At 40.1% G+C, this 24,183-nt stretch overlaps 1 protein-coding gene across 3 annotated transcripts in view; it reads right to left on the bottom strand.

The window, feature by feature from the left end:
* Positions 1-10,846: 10,846 nt before the first annotated feature.
* Positions 10,847-24,183, bottom strand: part of BCHE (butyrylcholinesterase) — a 47,194-nt gene continuing 33,857 nt past the window's right edge. For all 3 annotated transcript variants that reach the window (XM_048314821.1, XM_048314820.1, XM_048314819.1), the window contains exons 3-4: positions 17,787-17,953; positions 10,847-11,092 (exon numbers count right to left, since the gene is read on the bottom strand). In XM_048314821.1, coding sequence (XP_048170778.1) covers positions 10,971-11,092; positions 17,787-17,953 — 289 coding nt within the window. In that variant the 3' untranslated portion in view covers positions 10,847-10,970. The remainder of the gene's footprint in view (positions 11,093-17,786; positions 17,954-24,183) is intronic.

Below are 24,183 nucleotides of genomic sequence, written 5' to 3'. Positions count from 1 at the left end.
CAGTCCAAGAACAACCCGTGGATCCACTGTTGAAAGGTTTGGGGCTGGCTCAGCTGGTAAATTAGGGTTCACTTTAAAGCCCACAAACCCCAGCTGAAAGGCTTTCAGACTTCAATCACCTTTAAATGAGGTTTTTAGTGCAAAATATTGAAGCAACTGGCACCAAAAAACATCTTAGTGAATGAAATCAGAAGATGACTGAAAATAAAACCATAAAGTTTTCTTAAATCTTGGGGTTTAATTGCTATTGAGAGCTTAAAGGGAAAATGCAAGAGCTGGGGAGAGGGAAAGCTCTTCTAGGATGAAGCTTTAATAGTTTTAAACTAGGAGTGGTAGGAAAGGCAGAATGAAGAAAGAATTAAGAAATTAATTGCAGCTGAATCCTGTGTGTGGGAACACTCTGGCTGGCAACCTCTACAGACAATCGCCTTGTCTTTTTTTCATCATAAAGCAAAACAAAGAATTGATTTTTCAAAATTATGTAACACTGAATGAGAGTCCAGGCAACGTGGAGAGGAAAAGCAAGAAACAGAAAGGAAAGGGTAAAAAAACACCTGAGTAGCTGAAGCCTACCTGATGTAATTTGCTGTAGAGATTCAAAAGGAAAATAGAGAGATTACTTAGTTGTTAGTGAGAGATATTAATTAATGGCAAAGGAATATTACGTGGTTTTCTTATGTGAATTTGGATTGAAACTGGAGATTAAAAGGCATTACAATCAGCTGAACTCTGGATTCTAATGCTGAAAAAATTGTATGTGTTCATATTGTGTGGCTTGCTAGATAATAATCTAAATATTGATGAGGATAACTGTTATACACACACACACAAAAGAAAGGCTGCTTGATTTGAGAGAATGGTTCTGCTCTCTGAAGATTTTCTCTATAAATGAGTCTTTTCCTATTGCACATTTCAGATTAGTCACAAATGCAGGTCTGGAGCTCAGGAGGTGTTCAGTGTGGTTGTGGGAGATGGTGCAGCTCAGGTTGGAATATTTGATGGGACCACTGAAGGAAGCAGCAAAAAGTTTTCCTCCATAAAGGAGGTGGAAGAGAAGGAAAACTGCGGTGTCAGCAGCTCTGCACCTCTGTGGTTGTGTCTGGCACGTCTGAGCTCTGCCATCAATCAGGTCTGAGCTTCTCCTGTGGCTTTGAATCACTCCAGGTCCCAGAAGCAGCTGAGATACCTGGCTGGGGGGCTATAAAGTGTAGCCAAGCAGACCAGTCCTGATTCCCAAACAGCACCTGAGAAGTTCCATAACTCAGAGAGAAACACCCTTGGAGCAGTGCACGTATTTACTGCCAACCACAATTCATTTCTTTGTGTTTTATTTTACAAATTCTCCATTACTTGCTTCAGTTACACTGAAATGGCCTCCTGTATTTCAAAGTATTTCAGGCTGATCCTGTACTTCGCTTTTCTGTGTCGAGAAATCTTCAGACAATTGAACAATCAGATTACTGAGAAGCTGTTAAGTGCCTCGTGATGCAAGGAAGTGTGAGCTATTTAAGAACTAATGTGAAAAATGGCAAATTATATGTTACCAGCTAGGTCTGAAAGGGAAAAAAGGAGGAATAAGTCAATATGATTAGACAGGACTATATTCAATAAGCACAATTTTGGTTTGAAATTGAGCAAGAAGAATTTTATTCCTTAGCAGATTTTCCTTTGGATTATAGAAGATACCTCTGCTCTGCAAGACACATTTTGCTTTTGCAATCCTCATATTTATAAGAGTAATCTGATTGAAAAGAATTGGATGCACAGAAATGAGAATTTCTTCGTTTTTACAATGTAGATATTAAAATGGATTCTCTATATTAAAAACTGCAAAGATTATTTATGCAAGAAGTGCCCAATCAATCATTTTCCAAGCAGAAAAGCTGTCAAAAAGAAAAATGTTGCATTAATGATCCTTCTTTGGCAGCCTTGCACAGGTTTCTTTGGAATGAGAAGTTGTTGAGTTCATTTGAGTGGACACAGCACAAAGCCATTACTTTAAGCATCTGGTAACTTTGGCCAAGGACTAAGGGAGCATTTGCACAGAAAAACTAAAAAAAATTAACTGCAATGCCTGTGTTTTGCTGGGTTTTATTGATGGGGAATTACCAAGCCCTCAGTTCTGAACTAAATCTGAGGTTAAAAAGGTAAATATTAACAGAAGAATTCCCACAGCACCAGCTGAGGCACAGGAGGTTTAAATGAGAGTGTCCTTCTTTTGCACGAACTCTGCAGAAACCTGACAGTGTCAGAGACTTCCTGGTGGAACAAGAGACTGTTTGGAATTCATATGGGATATCCTGGCCACAATAAATTCATCAAATCCAGCTTTCAAACACCGAGGTTCTGTTCCAGCTGCCAAACTTTCGCTCCCCAGACCCAAAAGTGCCCCTCTTCCACAGCACCATCATTTCTGGATTGTACAACTAAAGAGCTTGAGTTTATCTTCCTAAAATTCTTCCTCTCTAGAACATATTTAGTTCTGAAAGTCTGAGTCTGGCTCAGAAGGGAGTGGAAAACTGGCAATGCAGAGTATTCAGTAATTCATGGGTCACGTGCTCATAAAGTGAGAAAAGCTTTATATAAGAAAATATTTTTATAATACTTACAGAAATTATAGCAGAAACTGTGTTTTTCATAGAGTGTCCAGGATGGAAGTACAATCAATGTTTATTAATACTGGGAAAAAATCTAAGTGTTTATGGTGTTAAAGATGGAGTCAAAAGAATTTACCAGACTGCCCATTTCCATCGAAGTTTAAGTCAATGACAAACTATTAAGACATTATTCATTAAGCCCAAAGGATTGCAAGGAAAATGTAAAAATACTTTTAATTACAGCATTTTGTACCATTATCTATATATTTACAGAAGTAGCTGTACTCTAGAGAAAGATGGCAAGTGTTTGTATGAAGGAAGGTGAAGAAGGTCACAAAAATTGCACATTTTGTGGAAAATGGGGAATATGGGCACTGTAATTAACAGATCAAATTGCCAGGGAGTTGTAGAGAGGATCAGAGGGTAAAAAGATAATTAGCAGATCAAAGGGTAAGAAGGCAAGTGTTGAAATAAAGTGGTGGTAATAGAGACAGCTAAAGAGGAATTATTGACCAATAATTGTATTGCTTTGGGCAATGTCTGCTTTGATGGAGCCCTTATTGAAGAGGCTTTTAATGCACTAATCTGTTTTTATAAAAGTGGAGTTATGAGTGTCAAATGCCATGAATTCACTGGAGAGCTCTGACTGCCACCTGGCTTTTAGGGGTTTGTAACCAGTGCCAATGGGAAAGAAAAGGAATTCAGGCTGCAGGGGTTGGACCCGTGGTAAAAGAGATCTTCTCTTAAGTGGAAAAATAACACTGAGTGGGATTTTCGGGGATTTGGGCATTTTGTTCTTGAATCAACAGAAATTGCAGAGGTTATTCTGCAGTGGGGGAAATCCTGGGCTAAAGCCTCCACTGCTCTGAATTTTATTCCCTTTCCTGCAGGCTGAGTTTTGTCTGAGATCCCTCTTTGCACTCTGGACTAACAAGTCCCAGGCTTGGGACCTCCTGGAGAGGTTTGTTGTCAAGACCCCTCTTTAGAAAGGAATTTTTGGATATGCTGGTCTATAATATTTGAAATAATACCTACTCTGAGTGTGGATAAGGATGGGAAATGCCACAGTGGATCAGATTTATGGGACAGTGACACAAATCTGCTGAGAGCCTTGGTGAGGGAGCAGCTGCTCCTCAGGTGGGCTGAAGACACTGCCAGTTTTACCAGGGATTGGCAGAGGATAATTTTAGTTTCTGCTTCTATTTTTTCAGAGTCCATTTACTCACAAATAACAGAAATGTGGAATATGTAAAGGAAATGCCATTTGTAGCTAGCACCTAATGGATTTTCTTCTGCAAAGAGGAGCAGATAAATACAATTTGTTCACATCTTTGTTCTCCCATTTAGCTCATCATTAAGAGAAATCTGTGGAAAAAAAGTAGGTTCTGAGGTGTGGAATTTTTATTCTTAAATAGTAAATACCTCCCTGATTCTTAAGTGATAGGGAAGATTGAAAATGTCACTCAGAGGAGCTCTTGTGCTTCTGCTGAAGGCAATGACAAAATTTTAATTAACTGAAAGTCACCCAATGATCCAAAAGTGGGAGTGCCGTGTCATTCCCAGAGATAGACAGACATAGAAGTTTTATGGAATGGAGGCAATGGTGAGTGTTTGTATATAAAACTGTGATTTTGGTTTGTAGTAATCGTTTTTGCAACCAGAATTCTACCTGCAGTGAGAGCTCCGGCATCAAACTCTTTCTGAGAGTAGAGAGGGGAAAATTCTAACTGTGCTCATCTCTGTAGCACTGAAAATGAGACATGAAGTGGGATGAAAGTCGAGATAAAAAATATGCTGAAAGATAAAAAAGAAGCATTTTTTCCCCGCAGTTATTATTCTTAATTTAAAAAAATAAAATAATTTAAATATATTTGCTTTAGGTCATGAAAAATGAGGCATGGTTAAGGTTATTTAATGACTGATGTAACTTCTGCTAGCAGTACCTATAAAATTTATATCTCTGCAATTAGTGAGTGAGAAAAGTTTAATATTTCAGAAGTGTCACTTTGGATGTGTAATTTGAGCTGGTTCTCACAGTCCTGAATAAGATCCTTTGAATTACTTTCTAAACAATTCTTGATAAATGATCAGTCACATCTTTTGTTGCATTTTCTGGGTTAAAACCTTAATTTTCTCACATGTGAGATGATAAAATCAGATCAGTGTTAAAATGCAGTTGAAATGTAACTATTTTGTAAGAAATGGTGCTGCACAGGCTGTGCTGGAGAGAGGTTGATGAGGTGATTAAACATCCTGCAAGGAGGAATTTCATTTGGGAGATTGAGAGGTGCGTTGAGAACTCCTCTCTGCCTACACACTTTTGCCACTTCTCACTCTAACTGAGGACTTATAAATACTTTATAAATTAAAGAAATTAACCCCAGCACTCCCAGGCTGTGGACCACTTACACCTTTAATAAATGATTCTATTAATAGGGGATAAAACATTAACTCCTGCAACCAGGACAGATGTTAAAATGGAACCGAGTTGGAAAGATCAGGAGCTGGTGCTCTTTTCTAGGCAAACATATGGATTTGGAAGGAATAGATGGATAATTTGCAATACAACAATGACTTAGGACAATAATAATTTTCTGGCTAGCTCCAGATGCCTGAAAGGAATGCCAGGGTTTTTAAAAAAGTGATACATGTGGTGACAAAATTCAGTAAATCCCAAAAGCGAGCCCACAGCCTTTGGAAGTGTCCTCAAGCTGTCAGAGAGGGAATATTTTCATTGTTCAGTTTTGTGTAGCAGACCCTGTACAGGAATTAAACTTCATTTTTGCTCCTGCTTCTCCCCGAACCCCCCAAGCCCATCACGTGGCTAAACCCTCCCTAGCCCAGCACTGCTTAGAGTGTGCCTGGAAGCCTCAGTTAATCTCACCTGCAATCCAATTAAAAGCCTCTCAAAACTTTGCACCTGCACTAATTGTAGATTCACATCAGTGCTTTGCAGTCATTAAGTCCATGAGTTAAAGTTTTGATGAGTGCAGCTAATCTGGTTTATCAACAAAGTGCTGCAAGGTTCCCGTGCTGAACCAGGATCATCAGCGCTCACGCTTCAGCGTTTCAGCAGGGGTCAGGCAGGAATTATCTTGTCTCACCAAGCATTTCAAAAGGGCTAATTATGTTTGTTCATAAAACTTGGGCCTAAACCAACCGAAATCTGGGGGAAAAGCTTTGGAACTTTTAATGGTGAATAACTCATTTGGCTGAAGTGTTGATTTATATCAGAAAGTTCTGTGAGCGTTTATTCTTCAGCTAAAAGCAAGGTACTGGGGCTGTGTTCTCAAAGTGCAGCAGATAAAATTCTGTCTCCATGCTGCTGACAAAGGCTGGGAGGCAGCTGCTGCTGGACCTATATCTCTCTGGATATCTGTGTGCATGGGTGCATATTCCCTAAGAGACACACGATGTGGTCTCCCACCTCACAAAGTTGTGAAATATCAACCCTGTGCACACAGTTGCCAAATTCCTGTTGTAGATCCCAAAGCTGCAGTATCCAGCCTAAAATTGTATATTTTACTAGAAATTTTGTCTTCAAGTTTCTTTATGCTCATCCAGCAGCAGTGGAAAACTCACCTAGAGCTGCAGATGAGGATAAATAAAAACAGAGCATGGAGAAAGAGAGAAATACTTTTAATTCAGCCAGGAACTTTTTTTTCCTAATGGATTCTTGCTCCCAATCCACCTGGAGTAAATCAGCACACCTGTGGCATGTAGAACAGATGGAGCAGGCATGGCAAACACCTCCAGCTGCACAGATCTGTTACACAGGTGTTGGGTTTAGGCTCTGCCTGGCCAAGGGCACTGGGGCTTTGGCAAATGCCCAGAATTCCAGGGGCTGGAAGAGAAAAGACAGGGAGAAAGGAGTCAGCTGGCAGCAGCACCTTCCAGAGCAGCCCCCAAGCCTGAGCCAAACCTGCCTATCTCATTCCTCACCCTGTGCTCTGAATCACTGTCAAATTCCTAAACTTATTTGGCAGTTCAGGGGGAGGAATTTTTGGCTGGAGTTATTGGAACTGAGACCTTGGGATGTTTAGTGCCTCTGTGGATGGTGTCAAACCCTTCCACTGTTGATTATTCTGGGGCAGATGTGCTTGTGTGGGGTCTTTTTAAAATTCCTTGCACCCTTGTTTGTTTGGGGTTTTTTACACTTTATTTTTTACCACTCCCTCACTTTTCCCCCACATTGGTCCTTCCTTCCTTCCTTCCTTCCTTCCTTCCTTCCTTCCTTCCTTCCTTCCTTCCGAATTCCTTCCAAATTCCTTCCTTCCTTCCGAATTCCTTCTTTCCTTCCAAATTCCTTCCTTCCGAATTCCTTCCTTCCTTCCGAATTCCTTCCTTCCTTCCGAATTCCTTCCTTCCTTCCTTCCTTCCTTCCCTCCCTCCCTCCCTCCCTATTTAGTTTTCTTTCTGCATGTATTTTTTCTTTCCCCCTTGTTTGTTTCTTGCTTTTTAAAATTCTTTTTCTTTTTTTGATTCCCCTCCTTGGTGCTTTTTCCTTCTTTAGGGGGGTATTTTTGTTCATTTTGTTGGTTTTTTGGGGGGCTTTTTTTTTGGTTGATTTGGTGTGGTTCTTGTTCAGTTTTTGAATTTTTATTTTTCCTTTCTTCTTCTTTTTTTTTTTTTTTCCCCTCTTTATTTATTTTCCTCTCCTTGTTTTTTGGGGGGTGCTTATTTCCTCACTTGTGAAATTTTCCCCCCTTTAGCTGAGGAGGACAGTGACAGTGTCAGGGGGCAGTGACAGCCCAGGCTGCTCCCCACTCTCTGGACACACTGCAGGTGTAACTCAAGCATGGTGACATTTGTTATGTCCCTCTAAATAGCTCTGCTGATGGTGCAGAACTGGTGCTGAGCCAGGAGAAATGATAAAACATAATCAACCCCAGAAGACGACGTTATGATGTTGATAGAGACAAATTTCAATCCCTCCTCCCTCCGTGTTACGTTCAGATAAATCTAAGTGGAATCTGTGTGTGATAGAAGCCAAACCACTCGGTGATGATCTGGGACAGGAACATCAGAAGGGCCTATTCTATTTTATAAACTAATTTCCTCTACAAAACTCTAATTCAAATAATATTTTTTCTGTTTTAAAAGCCACTTAGATTCCCTCTGTTGAAAAAACACCTTTCCAGCTCTGAGCTGGTGGGGATGAGCTGCCTCTTCATGAAGATTTAACTGGGTATGTATATCCATGTGTTTATAGAGCAGAAATATCTGCTGTATAAATAGCCTGAGCTTCCAGTGACCAAAGAAGGCCAAAACCCAGGCTTCCACTTCTGAAATTTGCCTTTTTTAGTGTGATAACATTGGAGTGATGGCCAAGGCTTGGGACAGCAAGGCCTGAGCACCCACTCCAAAAATCCAAGCTAAGAGCAGTAAAAAGCTACAAGGGGGGTACAAGTTATGAGGGTAAAATCTGCAGTTGGGAGCAAGCCTGGAAATTCTGGGAGGGTCTAAGTCATAACAGAGACAATTTTGGCTGCCACTGAAAGCCAGAAATCTTCAGCATTGGTTGGGCCATCTTTGCAGACCAGCCCTGGATCAGGTACCATGAACATCCCAACTCCTTCTGAGTTTGATACTGCAGCAGGAGAACAGACTGGACTTCACACAAATAGTGCTTAACTTTACTGAAAGCTTACCTAACAGAAATTTCTTCAGGCAAAACATTTAAAATGCAAAAAAAATGGCGAGTTTAATTGCTGGGAAATATCTGACTTCAGCCCTCCTATGCCAATATCTAAAATAAGTGTGAAATAGCTGTCATTAAACCTGGGAGATTATAAACCCAGTGACAACTGGTTCAATGCCAACATTTTTGTTGGCACTGCAGATCATTTTGTTCTAATCTTTCATGAACTCTGTGACTAAATTCAGAATTCTTGCTTTGGGTGTCAAGAATGGTAAGAAAGAATCAACACATTTTCTCAGGTTTCACAGAGAAACCTGTGTTTCTTGGCTCTCAGGAGTGAAAATAAAACATCAATTAACAACATTCCATCTTCAGGAAGGTCTGGGTGAGATATCCCTCTAATATATAATCATCATTTTCAGCAATCACAGTCTTTTTTTCACTCTCCATTACTGTAACCATTTACACCCAAGTACTTCAGGCTTTCCTTTTTTTTTTTTGCAGACATGAGCCATGAATGACTACATGATTTATTGATTTCATTTGAATGATAAATGGAGATATTATTTCCCAGCAGGTGACTAAATGCAAAGCTAGCAAGTCACACCAAGAAAATCAGTAAAACCACACTTCAAAAGATGGTTTAACCTTTGTTTTATTCAAACAAAAACCACCTTTGCAGCCAAATATTTTATAAACTCCTTCACCACCTCTCCTTTCCAAAGGTTCTTTTACATTCTAATTGGCTCAGATATTTTTCCCCCATTGATTGGGCTGATCAGACAGATGGAAAGGGAAATATTGCTGGGAAGAGGATGGCTAAAGAAACAAATGCTGCTTTGATGGTGCTGTCAAGGCTCACTGTGGCAGAGCAGCACTCAACACACCCATGAAGAACAGCACAGAAATAAAATGGGGAGAGAACTGCTCAGGGATGGGCAGAAAGTTCATCCTTCTGTGTTTATTTTCAGTATCCCATCATCAGCATGGAGAATATTTGATAAATACTATGCTAATGTATGTAGTGAATTAATTAGCTGTGGTATAAACAAGTAGTGCTACATAAAGAGGGATTTTGTATCCCAGATACTTTCAAGTTTTGATCAGCATGTTCAAAAATGATCAGATTTTTTCTCTGTGTGCAGGTTTGACTGCAGCCTTTAAAAATCCTGTGCTAAAAGGTGATTTTCCATAATGTAGTCAGGGAAATAACTATGTTCTCTTAGAAATAACTGAAGAGATGATAAGCCATCCTCTCTTGCAGAATTTGGCCTTCCTGTATAAATAAATCCTTTCAGAGCAGGGATCCTGTGTGGTCAAACTGATTGCCAGGAAGAGAACACTCTCAGTTCATTATCTGGAGTTCTTCAGCTCAATCCAAGGAGGCATTTTGCAATCACTAGCACAGAAAATAGATGCACTGAAATGCTCTTGCATTTACAGAAAGCTACAGGATAATTTATTTATGAGATGGCTTGTTGCTCTTACATACTACTTACATTCATCAAATTCTTGGCGTTTATTCTTCCCAGTTGGGCCAGTGAAAAGCAACCAATTAAGGTGGTGTTCAGGCAGAAAAATTCCAGCTCCATCCAGAAGCAGGGAAGTAGGAAGAATTATCCATGGGTTTCTTTAGAAGCTTTTAATAGCTTCAGCTCAAGCAGGTGGAAAGGAGTGTGGGAGATGCCAGCTCACAGGGCAGGGGGCTCACCTGGCTATGGCAGAGTCCTTTGGGTCCTTCCCACCAAGGTCACAACGTCCCACTGCAGGGATCCCCTTCCCAGCCTTGCTCCCAGATTTCTGGCCAGGCCCCATTCTCCTGGCAGTTTCTGGGGGCTGAGAAGCTGCTGACACAGAGATTGAGGCTCTTCTGCAGGTGTAAAAACCTGCCCCTCATGTTCCAGTAAATGTGGGGGGTCCCTCAACCAGGGGGCAACTCAGTGGGCAAAAAAAAATCATAATTGGAGCTTGTCTCCATAGGAGGGACATTTCCCAGGGTGCCTGAGCTGGAAAGGTGTGAATTCATTAATTGTGAATCTATAATTCTTTACTCCCTGAAAAATGAGGATTGTGGAAAAGGCATCAGGTTTTCCAGCTTGTTTCACTGTAGCACTTGATTTAGGCATTCAAGGCAAAGCTCAAATCCTCTCCTACCATGGCTTTGTCCTACAGATTTGGCCAGAAAGAAGCAGTGATTCACACTTTTATGGCAGTTCTTAAAACTTTTTGGTCTAACAAGCAAATATTGCCTGGTATGCCCAGCAAAGTTATTGTATCTTTGTGTTTATGTCGATGAAATTATGTCTGAAACAAGGTTTGAGTGCGGTGGCGTTGCAGTTAAAGATTAAATCTGATTGAGCTCTGCATGGCAGTGCTGTAAAACTGCCATTTCTGTTTTAAAAGATTCCATTTTCCTCCAACAGTTTGCATTGTTCCTTTGAAGGGTGAATTTCAGCATCAGTATTTATAACAATATGTACATCATTAATCTCCAGCCTTTAATCTCTGTGGTCCTACCTAACCCAGTGAAGCTTCAAAGGCTGTGGGTGCCTTATGTTTTTTTATTGGGAGAGGAGGTGAAATAGAAATGAAAGATCTGGAATCAAAATTGTACCTGTAACAGTTCCTTTTAATCTGCATAACATATTTAATGCTCGACATGTTGGGAAGCTACCTGGATATTTGCCTGATGAACAGTTCTAGGGACAAACTGGAAAGAGTAAACATATTAATTAGAGACTGCACAGCTCCTTCTTGCTGGTATAATCATTAAATTGATTTTTCCAGTCTGACATGTAATTGTTCCAGCGATGGAATCCTGCTTTCCACTCTCGTTCTGCTTCATCAATATTTCCTGTAAAACATGAAATGGGTTACATTAATCTAAATTTGAATCTCTTTGTATGCTAATTGAAAAATAATTTTGATTATCAGTGTCATCTGCTCCAAATACGTTATGGGGTGGTTTTTGCTTCTTTTCTTAAACCTGGGATGACTGAAAATTCAGTGATTAGCATTTTGTCTTTCCATCAGAAAGGAAGGAGTGCAAAGATAGCATTCTGGCAGGGTAATAAATTTACTTTGGATTTTTTAAAATATATATGTATATACTTAATATGTATACATTTAATAATTTTGGATAATTCTTCTGTCCATCAAATCCATCATTTTAAAGCCACTTTTTTTTTTATCCTCAAAATATTCCTTTGGTTCAATATACCCTGCAGTGAAACCTACATACCCTGAAGACTAAATAATGCAAAATGGGAGAGATGCTTGCAAAGATAAGGTGAAATCACAGCTTTGTTCAAGGCAACAACAGGATTGCCATTGCTTTAATGGATTTCAATGGATGCCCAGGATTTCACCCTCCCATGGAATAAATCCCCAAGTTTAAAGCATAAAGGGCACAGGTTTGGAGCAGGATGCTGCCAAATGTGCACTATGTCAACACGAAGCTGTTTTCTCTTTTCTTTTTCATCCCCACCTTTAAAGCGTTTTCCAAGTAATCCTGTGTCCCAAGGAAATATTTATTGCCAAACTTCTTATAAGCATGGGAGCAGAGGGTGAGGATGAGAAGAGTCTTAAAAATACAGCATTTCACAGGGCTCCCAGAGGATTTTATGGACAGGGATCCCCTCCTGCAGCCCCAAAAGGTGGTTAACCCTGTGGGGAAAGGCAGGGGCCTTGCCAGAACATCCCATACACCACCAGAAAGGGGGATAACGCCTGCAGGCTCTATCAGTCACCGAGGCTCACAATTTTGTATCAGCTGTAGACTTTAGGATAAAGTTCAGAAGCCACTGATGGTCTAAGATCTTTATTCATTCTGGTCCTAACTCTCATGGTGTCCCACCCTGGCATAGCTCACTTCCAGAAAAAGTTGGTAATTGTGTTCCTGAGGTAACAGTTCTGTGGTTTCTTTATGCTCCTTTGGCTTTATGTTCTCCTGCTGCAGCAGAGCCTCGGCCCTTTCCCTCCATAAATACACCCCTTCCCCCTTTTTTATGATCTGCCAGCACTGCAAGTATAACTGGTGATGTGAAAATGAAATACTTCTGTGTTTTACACATCACTAGAGAAAATATTCGGGAGAGAGAGTTCACTGATTCTGAGATTTAGCTTGGAGAAGCATCCAGTAATTTGGTCGCTTATCTGCAGTTTAGCTCAACATTTCCAAACCTTTTTGGTCTGGAAATCCAGATGGCAATTTAATGAGACTTTGAAATGAGATTTACTTCTTGGTTCCAGTGAGACCAGAAATAAAACCAAGATACTTTTTCTCCGGGAAGTCCTGTACTTTTACATGCAGTCAAAAGGGAAAGTGTGAAGAACAAATATGAGAAAAAATGTCAATAAATTAACCACATCCTTCTCCCTCAGCTCAAAGTTGTAAATAAGCTTGGTTACAACAGACATCAAAGGAAAGTTCAGATATTTTGAAATTTCTTTTTTCTGCAGGCCACAACCACCGTTAACTCGGAGATGATTTGGAAATGCTGGTAACAATAAAACCTCGTTTTCACTGCTAAGCTATGCAGAGAGAACTCATAACTAAAGGGACAAAACATGCACAACATTCTGCTTCCCTGACTCTAAGAACTCTCCTTTGCACATATTTAATTTAAAGATGTAGTCAGGGTCTCAGGAAAAGCCAAATTTTCCACATTAAGTCAAACAGATTGGTAATTCAGTGTATGAAGCAGCAGCAGCATTATTTGCAGAAAACTGCCTGAACCGTGTTTCTTTTTATTCTTGATTTTGGGTATCCAGTTTTATTTATTCAGGCAAAAGCTCCACTAATGAATTAAAAAGGAAACCTAAAAACATCCCTTCTTTAATTATTCAGGTGTAGAGGTGTTTGAAGTCTGCCCAAAGATGCTGGAATATCTCTATCATAGACACATCCTGAATTAAAAGTCACTGTTCTGGAGTAATATGTATGAATTATGGGGCTTTTCAGTGCTTCTTAAAGATTATGGTGAAGAAATGCACCAGCTAGAGAAAGGAGACATCAAAAAGTTCAGAGGAGCCACCACTATGAATCTAAAAGACAAAAGGGGGACGGAAAACACTGAAATAAGAACTTGAATTCCCATTTGTTTGCTTTTTTTCCCCCAGTGATAAGATCCAAATTGAAGTCACAAGTCAATGCATCCCATTATCACCAACATCATCAATCTCTGGGAAGCAACCACCCATGACTTAGATGAGCTGACAGCTGGGAGGCAGAAAAGAAAAAGATGAGAGAGTCCAAGCTGACCGATAATTACAGCTGAGAGCAGGGGGTGCCTGCAGAGCCACGGAGGCAGCCAACAGTGCTCACAGGGAATTTGCTGTATGCCACTGGGGCAATCCCAAACTTTCCCTTAATTCCCATTAGCCCCGTGCAAAGCCCAGTGAGGTGGACAAGGAGAAAAGGGGAGATTCTGTAGGCAGTGAATCAGTGCTCTGAAAGGTTTAACAGACCAAAAAACCAAAACAAAACAAAACAAAAAAGGGGTTTTTTTAATTCTTCAGCAATGCCAGTGCAATCAGCTGGAATTTCCTATCATTCCATCCATCCCTTTACTTTAATGGTGTTACAGCAAAGTTAAATTTATCACCCTCCCATCCTTTGAACTGCTGGATGTGCCAATAAAGTGCTAATCTTAATGTTAACACACAAAAATACATTTAGGATTGGGATACAGGCCGTATAGCTGTTAATTAATAACGGATGACAAGTTAGAATTAATTTTTCTGTCCTCAACAGCTGATGATTGGAAGTACCTGCAAGTTTCTGGGTTCATTAGTATGATAAAGGCCACAGGTTCATGCTGTAGATTGTCGTGGTGAGAGTTTCTTCACGAAGGTGCAGAAAGAAGAAACAAATAATATCTATATTCAATATTCTTTAATCACACTCTGTGGATATCAAAACTTTGTTAGGCACAGCAGTATATGCATTTTCACATGTTTTCAAGGACTTCAGATTCCTTTCTTTTATTTTTTTGATTCTTCCAGAAGCCAGCAGAGCTCTCTGGGAGATGAATTGTTCTAAGGGCTGTTCTCTTTCCAATGACATATTGGAAATTTTGTAAAGAAATCAGATTGTTTAGGTACAGAAACGTATTGCTCATAGGTGCAATGAGTGAAGTCTCTGTTGGTAGGTGTAGTAGTACTGGTGAGGTTATTTGTGATTAATTCACATTTCTTCATGCATCCAGCTCTGTGGAAGTTTAATTTAATTCTGATGGTGAATTTTCTATTTAGTTAAATTTTTAATATTCTTACCATCCTGAGTATTTATCTCTGTAGAATCCAGACACTGGCTGGAGGATCACAGCAAACACAACAACCTTTGTTACTCATTGGGCAAGAGGTTGAACTTTTCTCTGCCTCCACATAAAAACTCTTTTTAGGGTGATTTTAAAAAGTAATGCATTTGTATTATCTAGTTTGATTTCTTCATAGATGATACATGACGCAGTAATATCAAAAAATATAGGAAAATATGTATTAGGCACACTAAAATAGGAATGGAAGAGTAAATGGAAAGTTTGGCTGCCTGCAGCGTTCTACAATCAAGAGGAAACGGGCACATATAAATAGGAAAGGCTTTAGATGCATTAAAGGCTGTGTTGAGGAGGTAAAGTCTAACATTGATGCTTTCATAATTAACATATGATTGCTCTAAAAGCTACTTAAAAGTCACTTACTGTTTACTGCCCCTCCTGTGTGATTCTTTTAGCAGCAGCCAGCAGAAACCCTTCTGGTTTCAAAGTGAAATCAAAAATGCTGAGTGCTCCCAGCTTGCTTTGGGGTGAGTAGGGTGCAGGGTGTGCTCAGGGCCTTGGAAATTGGGTTAAAATATGGGTAGGAATTGTGTCTGGTTGGAGTTGAGAGCCTGTGTCTACATCCAATTTATATTTTCAGTGATTATTATCAAGCTGGACACAGAACTGCAGGTTCTGACTCATGTCTTCAGTTATGGATTTATGTGTTGAAATTGGAGGAGAAGACACTGAGAAATCTTCCAAAATCATACCAAAATCATTCCAAAATAGTCTAGAGATAACAAGGCTGTATTTTACATATGGCTGTTACTCTTGTGTTACTGTGAGAGCCTTGTTTTCTCCTTATTATTTTCCCACCCCACAATCATAAGAATTTAAAAAAAAAAAAAATCTGATAGGATTACTTGAGGAAAATGTGAATTATCTAACAATAAAGATATTTCTCATCTATTTAACTGCCTCAGGGAACTTGTCTTACCCAGCCTGTGATGGGAACAGGCTGGTTCAGATCCAGGACACATTTGGAGCTGGACTTTAAAGGCTTTAAAATCCCTCAGTGGGTGGCAAGGCTTGGGCTAGGAGTGGGTCAGGAACTGAGCAAGGGGTTACCAAGCACATCCATGGCAAATCCTGATCACTTGAGGCTGAAAATTCATAATTTCTGCAAAACAAGTTGTTTTGATTATCCTCTTTGTGTTCTACCTGATAGAATTCTACTTTGCCTATCTGAACCCCTCTTGAACTTGTAATAATGAGAACATAAAAATTCCTTATTTGTTCCCTGTCATCTTATATCACCTCATGTTAAGGCAACCTTCTTTTTCTAACAATATTTCAATGAAAGGAGTCATAGAAATGGGAGGCCCCTAGAACATGAAGAGATCTCTGTATTAATGGTGTGCACTGTCCTTTGGGCATAAAAGGAGTGAGGAAGTGATTGCAGTGAAGAGAATTATTGCAATATAAGCTATTATATCATGTTTGTACATAGGATTTTAAAGGGTTTTCTGTCAGAATTGTATAATATTGTATAGGGAACATAATGGAAATGCTTTTATATTTGCAATGTTTCAGGGACTGACAGATGATACATGACAAGGCAGTGCCACTTGTTGACAACATTCTTGCCTCAGTTCTATATTAGGATCCAGACACGACGATTCTTCTCTTTTTGCTAAGAATACGCTCGTGAATTTCTTTTAATTAAATTATGTAAATTTATGTTGTGAATTACTGAGTGTGGCACAGTGATGCATTTATGTCTGCTGGCAGATCCTGAGTGTTGCTTCATCATCCCTCACCCCACAGGACCAGGCAGAGCAGCTCTGCTCTCCTCCAAGACGTGTTGAACTCTGGTGATCTGCTCCCTCCTGCTCCACATGGACTTAGTTAAGCTCAGCCCATTTGTAGGATCCACATTTTTCCCTAGGGTTTCCCAGCCAGGTTAAAGGAATATGTAAAAGAGTTCAGTTCTTCTGGCTCAGCACAAACTTGTCGGAATCTTTGAAACCTCCCTGAAATCCATCAGTAATTGGGAACGCTGTGATTTTAAAATCACAGAGTAGGCTTCATAAATTATTCATTTTACCTACTGATTTCGCGTCTCTTGATTTAATTGAAAAACATCTGTTGAATTGAGAGGGGATAAAAGTTGAGCCATAATACAGTCACAGACTCAAATGAGGAAGGAATAAATTATTTCAGAAGGAATCATCTGTGCACCATGACAGTTTACATACTTTTAATGCTTACGTGGTTTTTAAGACGAGCATTCAAACTCGAGTCTTTGAGAAAGATTTTGAATTACTAATTAACATCTTTAAAGTGTATCTCGTTTTTGAAATGAGAATTTCCCCCAGTCAATCTGCAGAATGTGATTCAGAGCTGCAAAACCACTTTATAAAATCAATTCCTTTTGAAATCCAAAGCACAGAGGCTTCATCTGTTCCTGGGCTTTGGGAAAACAGTGCCATCGGTCTTCCAAAAATTTGAGTCTTCTGTGTTCAACTGACCTTAAAGTTCCAAACAATTATACTTTTCTTGGCAGTGAATCTCATAAATCCATTGTATACATGGCACAAATCAGTTTGGTTTTCTATCAGCAAATCCTGCAGCCTCGGGGTTGTCAGCAGTGACACTCCAGAAATAAAACACAGGGCTCTCACGTGAGCTGGAAACCACAATCCCCTCTTGGCAGTGGCAGTGTACTTCATATCCTCGGGGGATTAGTTACATAAAATAGACTCCCATAAATAATAGATAATATAATCCAAATAAAACATCCCATAAGGTCCCACAGTTTGTACAGAACATCTAAAGCCTCCAGAATTCCCAGTGCAAGCGCTCCTTTAGCACTGCTCTCTCCAGCATCCGGGAACCCAGAGCCTGGTGGCACCAAGACTCTTGCGGGGGTACCAAAGAACAGAGGTTTCAGCACTCAGTGTCTCACATTGTGGCTGCATCTGCATTTTGGGAGAGAGAAAATCCATATTGCAAAGTCCTGGCCCTGGGTGTGTGTCCAGGTTTTGTCCTGGTACAAAACAGGGTGGTGTCCCCACAGCCAGAAGCACAGGGCACGTTCTGGGGTCCACCCTTACCACCCCACAGACACTTTTCTCCAACACCAATTCAGTTTTGTCCAACTGAACATCTCAGTCACAAACAGGAACACAAAGATCTGAACTCAAGTATCACATTAATGTCCAGCAAATAATCCTTGCACAAAAAATTTATATTAAAGCATCTTATATTAAAGAGAAGAATTGTTACCTGTCACTTCCACGACTTTGGGGAAGAAGTATTTCCAGAACCGGCACTGCTGAGCTCGTAATTTTGTCAGTACCTCGGAAGTGTTGGTGTTCAGTGTCAAATATTTTTGGTCAGTACTAGTGAAGACTGGCCATTTTATTCCATTAGTCAGAGTCCCATTTGGAGCTCTAAATGAGAAAAGAAACAATTCATTTAGAATGAGAAATCACCTCAGCACACAATAAAGCATGATTTGGGGTTATTTAACAGTTGTTCAGCCTAAATGTGTTAGTTTGGAATGACTGATGTATCCTTTTGTAACAGGGGAAAAACGGCAGATAAATTTCATTTACCCTCATTTGAAGAAAAAAGAAATCCCCTTTCAAGGTGTTCTGGTTTCATCAAAGGGAAAAACTTAATAAATAATCATATTCAATCAACTTTCTGAATCTGGAGCTTCTCACAGACGTTGTGAATTATTAGGGATGACTTAAGAACAAACCAGCCTGCCTGTCTGACAGGTTGAGTGGGTTGTGTTTTAGTTTGAGTGCTTCTGATCCCTTTAGATGGACAAATAGATTGGGATAAACAACAGGGATAATCATGCAAGTAAAGGTAGAAACAATGCCTAAACTTGGATAAGATCTGTATTGAGAGAGAGAACAATTATTCCTCATGACGAAGGAAGCGCCATCCTTGAGGCATGTTGAGTCCTGTTAGTGGAGGGCCAGATGGGAACAGTCTGAAATCTTGTGGAAACTGGGAAGAGGTACAGAGTGCTTGACCCTTTATAAAACCAGCTCTGCATGGGAAATGAGCACAGCTGTTGGTACTACAAGAGTTGGGATAAATATTTATAATACAACAGAATTCATACGGCTCTAAGGACAGGCATCCAGATTTTCACCTCCAAAAATGACAGTATCTGTATGAGGGGAAAAAATGGTTTAAATGTGTAGGAGAACAACAAAATGGGCAGCATCACATTAGGGAACAAACAAAACAGACTATGATTTACAGGAAGAGAAGTAGATTTGTATTTCAGACAGTCAAAGATCACCATTAACTCAGAAGAGGTTAAGGATAGAAATGAAATACTTTATTTCAGTGCAAGCACAGGAGCCATTTTCTTTCCTAGAAGCTGATATCAAGGAATCTGGGATTTAAGGCAGAGCAACAGTAATCGATGATTCTTGGTGGGAGAAGTTAACTCTGAGCTGAGTAAATTTGGTTCTCTCTACTTTTCACCAGGACACTTCCCAGAAGGCAGAAGGCAAAGAGGAGACCAGGGAGTGGAGCCCATTTGGGTTCTGCTTCCCAAAAGTGGGAACAAGGCATGAGGTGTGGGTGGGAGCAGTCAGAGCACAAGATGCTGAAGCAATATCAATATCTCTCAGTTAATTCCGAATTAATCAAGTTTTCAGCCCATGTTTTTTCCATTGTGGGATCTTTGGCATTGGCTGCTGCAAGAACCAGCATTGCAATAAGAGCTTCAGGCTGTCATTTCCTGAACTGCACCCTTCCTCACGGATTTTTCTTGACTAATTCAGCTCTGATTAACCTATGGCACCTTTCTAAAGTGCACATTTATTTGTGGCTCCTGAGAATGATGACTTAAGCAGAGCTGACTTGCACTTGAGCTCAAGATCAGGACGCTAATGGTGCTGTCAGTATTCATTTAACAGCTTTTATGCTATGAAATAAATCATGACATCCCACATTATAATTTACAGGTGTGTGGGGGGATTACACAATGCCTCGATGGCTACAGATGTATTTTACTAAAAAATGATTGAAAGAACTGTCAGGTGAACACAGCACTTTGAAGCCCATGAACCTGCTGATTACGACAATCTCTGCATTTCTAGGAAGTTTACTGCTCAAAGAAATGCCCAGTAATTTCCTTCTTAGCTTCATTATTGAAAATTTCCCAGGTTAAAAAGCAGCTCCCGGTCGGAGCAAAAGGGAGATCACAGGAGTATAATTTGGAACAAGTTATGATTATAACCTTGTTGTTCCCTCACAATTACTGTTCGTTCTTTCTTGCTAATAACTTCATGATGAGAATTGCAGTGCCCAGAATAGGCTGTAAAATTCCCTGTTCTTTGCACCAAATTCAAAGTCAAATAATATTAGAATAGAACAGTGGAAGTATGGTGGGAATACCTTCAGCGAGCAGACAGGAATCCAATACCCTGCACAAACTTGTCTCTGCCCATTTAGGTTTGGATGGACAATCTTTGCTGACAGATTACAGAAACTTGTTTTTACCAAAAAAAAACCGAGTTCAGTTTGCATAGAAACCTCCATTCTATCATCTTTTATCAAGTCCTCAAACCTCTGCTCTTTCATCTCCTGGTACTGCTTAATCACCTCTGCTTCAATAATTACAGTTTTGCCACTTCAGTGCTGTTGCTGGGGTCTGATGGTGTGTCCTGAAAGGCTTTGGGCTGTGCATCTTCAGTCCAGGCCTGAATTTTGTGGTTTTATCTTGTCAAATCACCTTTCTTGGACAAGCTTTATTCAGGGAAGACCTTAATTTTGTTTGAACAAAGTCATCAAATGATACGGCTTGGAAGGGACCTTGGAAGATCCAACTCCCTGCAATGAGCAGGGACATCTTCAAAGAGACCAGGAGTATGAGCTTCACTGAGTATCTTAGAAAGAATCTGGCTCCTTTTCTACCCCTTTTACTGTTTGCAGGAGCACCTCTTAAGGCAGTGAAGAAATACAATTCTTTGAATTGCTCCCAGAAAAGAAACGCAAGAGAGAAAAACAAAACAAAACAAAATAAACTCAAACCACCTGTGTTTAAACTTTGGTGTAAACAGAATTTGTCTCATTCCTTCAGCTACATTTTTTCTTTGCATATGCCCTGAAATTACAGGCTGGATTCTCTCTACTCTGGTAGTGGCACAGCAGCTCATTTATAGCAAATTATTTTGTTAAGATATGTCTTTAAGTGGAAGTTTCTTGATTGCACTTGTTGTTACTCAGATCAGGTTCTTTCCCTTATGGGTTTTTCCATCCACAATTGCCAATAACTTTTAGTTTTCAAGATTAATTTATAGCAAGTGTATGAGATTTGATATGGGTGTGAAGAGGGTTTTGGAAGAGATTATTCACCAATCATTTCTCTGTATTTAATATTCATCTTCAGCAACTTTAGAAAAAGTTAATTTCATTCAAATGGAAAATGCAACATGAAAAGAGTTCTGTTAATCATAATAAACATACATACATTACCGTTCTCATTAATATGATCAATATAGCCTGAGATACAACACCAGCTCACTGCATTTTTATTAATATTCACACAGCATTACCTTTACAAATGCTTTATCATACACAAAAAAATGTCATTCATCATCTGACTGGCTTTGGTAAACATTCAGGATATAAAGTACCAGGAAAATATTCCCTTTATTTTTGTGAGTGAGCTCTGAACAGCAGAGTGAAGACTCAAAGAGTGAATTCCATCATTTAGCACATTCTTTTGTACTGTTCAGTTGTATTTTGAAGAAGGCCAGAATGGAAAATATTCTCTGCTAACTCTCCTGCAAACATTTTTAGGCTGCTTTAGGATTTACCTTTGTAAAACCACTGTCCCACACTCCAGCTTAGGCTGTCCCAAGCTTTCTCCACATTCCTATTTAGCTGCTGTCTTTGTGACTTTTGTTGTGTGTTTCTCCAGAGGACAAGAAAAACAATCCCACATCTCAGTGCCCACTAAGATGAATGAAAATTAATGATAATTCTGCTTCACCCTGTGCAGGAAGAACTGAAATCCAACGGAAACCTGTCCCTCCCAGTGTGACTGCACTGGCTTCACCCTGGTTGGACCTGCTGATGCTCGTTTCCCATTTGGCCCCTTTTCTCTTAAAAGCTGGTTTAAAGGCAGGGGAGAGGGAATGTGAACCCTTTTTATTGGCTTTCGTGATTCCTGGTGGCTGTTGGGCAGCACTGGCAATCAGCTGGTTCCCATGGGATGACGTTTTATGGAATCTTACCATGGGCACAAGACAACCGGGAGGGGGAATGGCCTTGGAGGGAATGCAACAGCAAAAATAACCCCAACTCTTGCAGATTTCCTGCAGCTGCAGTGCAAAACCTCGGAGAATCACGGAACAGTCAGCTCAGCATCAAATAAGAAACACAGTGTAGAAGTTTCACCCCAAGGGTAGCTCTGGGAGTAAAAGGGGTGGTTCTGCACACGTCTGACGTTTGATGATTTTAAGGTCTAAACCACACAGATGATATTTATTTCCCCCCACACACACACACATTCTGGAAGAAAACATTTTGTTGTTTTCCCTCTTTCCCACTTGGCCAGGAGGACACTCCTAATTAGCAGGAATGCTGATGAGGAGCACCAGGCCCCCCTGTGCTGCCCCAGCCCCCCACCCTGGAGGGACGGGAAGTGTTTGTGGCATTAGTCAGGCCAACGCAGCCAGATGTCTCACATGATTTCTAAAGGCCAGGACGTGTGATATTTATACCTATGCTCATTTTCCCATTGCAGCACACTGGCTGCCAGGCTAATCTCAGTTTGGGGTGGTGGTGTGGTCCCCGGGGGGTGATTGGGTAGGGACAGCAGAAGGTTGTGTAAGGTGCTTGGATAGCACCACTGGGAGCTTAACAGACACTTCCCAGTCCAGTGCCATTAAAAAGAAAAGCAGATTTTACTGTTAACTCCTGGCTGAGTCTTCTCAAACCCTCAAACAATTTGGCTCAATCCCAGTTTTTCATACCAGGCCATTCGTTTCAGATGACTCGCTGCTAAGTAGGCACCAGAGAGGTCCATGAGTTTGAAAACCCTAAGTCCTTAACCTGAGGAGCAGCTCCAGCTCTTGGAACAAAGGAAATGAACCTGCTCTGGAAAGTTGCCTTAGAAAAGTTAGAAAGGGAAAGGATGAAGAAATATCTGTAACTGGTAAAAAAAAAAAGGTAACTATAAAATATCCCCTGAAGCTGTAACTAACGCACAAAATTTTCATTCAGAGACTGAAGCCCCTACCAATCAGAAATTCTCTGCATGAATGTGTAGATTGAATCTGATGCAATATCACCACCAATTGGGTCGCTATTTCTGTGATTCGGTACAATGAACTTATCCTTAGATTTTTTTTTTTTAATTCGGGCAGTTACCCAGGATGTTTTCCCAAATCAGCTACTCTTCTACCACCTACAGAAGTGGCTGGATGGGTAAAATCCTTACATTATGCCAAAATATTTTACACTAAATTGTAGACTCTGAGGCTGTTTGCTATGAGAAATTGCAAAAGCAAAAATGGGAGGGGCACTTTTCTGTCCATTATTCAAAGTTTATGAGTTGGCCTATCTGGAATAACAAGCAAGGGGAAGTTACATTCTTTATCCTCCTAGACTAATGGGACAGACAGCAGCTATCCAATCTATAGCTGAAATAAAAGAAATTATTATTATTATTATTATTATTATTATTAGCAGCAGCAGCAGCAGCAGCAGCCAAGCTTTAAAAACTATCACACTGAAAGATAACAGCTCAGGCAGGGGGATTGTCAGCATGTGGAATACTGGGTGATTGGAAAGCATCCATGATTTTCAGTTTCATGAACTTCCTTGGAGTTTTGCTCTTCCCAAAGTATCACTACCTGTAGTACTATGAAGAACTGGGGAACCTGGGAAAAAAAATCATATTTAAAATCATTTTATTTATTAGAATTTAATTATTGTGAGAAAATAGCAACCGGTTTCTGAAATTGTAAGTAATTAAACATTTATCATAGAATTGATTTAAATTCTCATGGAATTGAAATAAAAAATTTCTCATGTAATTCTCCTTAGTGAGGCACAAAAACCCTGATTTTGTGGCATTTGAGCCTTACTGAGATTCCCACAGCAAGGAATAAAAGGGCTCCTCTGATGAGCACTACGAGTCTGAGGGATGTGCAGACTTGAATCCTTCAAACTCCCTTTTTAATCAGCTGGGTGGGGAAGTTCATTATGCCCTGCTGTGCTCAGTTCTCACTCTCAGATCACACACATGAGTCCATAATCCAGTGACTACAGAGTGTCCCTGAGCCAGAGCGAAGGGAAACTGCTTTGCAAGTTCTAGCCTGGGTAAATATTATTCCTTCTGCTGATCCCTGAAGAAAGCAGCAGGATCCAGCTGGCAAAGTCTTTAACCGACAGAAACTGGAGAAGAACCTTTGCAGCTAGGCTTTCTTACACCTTCACAGGCTAAATAAAGCTCAGGATGTTCCTTCCAGATTCCAGCCTGCTGACAGCAGCTGCCTGTTTAAATGCCTTAAACTATAAATTATCGTGGTATGTGCTATTATGACCAATATCAGTTTCAGGAAATGAAGCAACAAGTTGTTACTCCTTTTTTTTGGGGTGTTATGTGTGTTGTCTTGTGCTATTTGTTATGTTTTTT

This window comes from Corvus hawaiiensis, chromosome 10, assembly GCF_020740725.1.
Source record: "Corvus hawaiiensis isolate bCorHaw1 chromosome 10, bCorHaw1.pri.cur, whole genome shotgun sequence".
Lineage (NCBI taxonomy): Eukaryota > Metazoa > Chordata > Aves > Passeriformes > Corvidae > Corvus > Corvus hawaiiensis.
The sequence above is the reverse complement of the archived record's forward strand: the minus strand, read 5'-3'. Positions and strand labels throughout refer to the sequence as shown.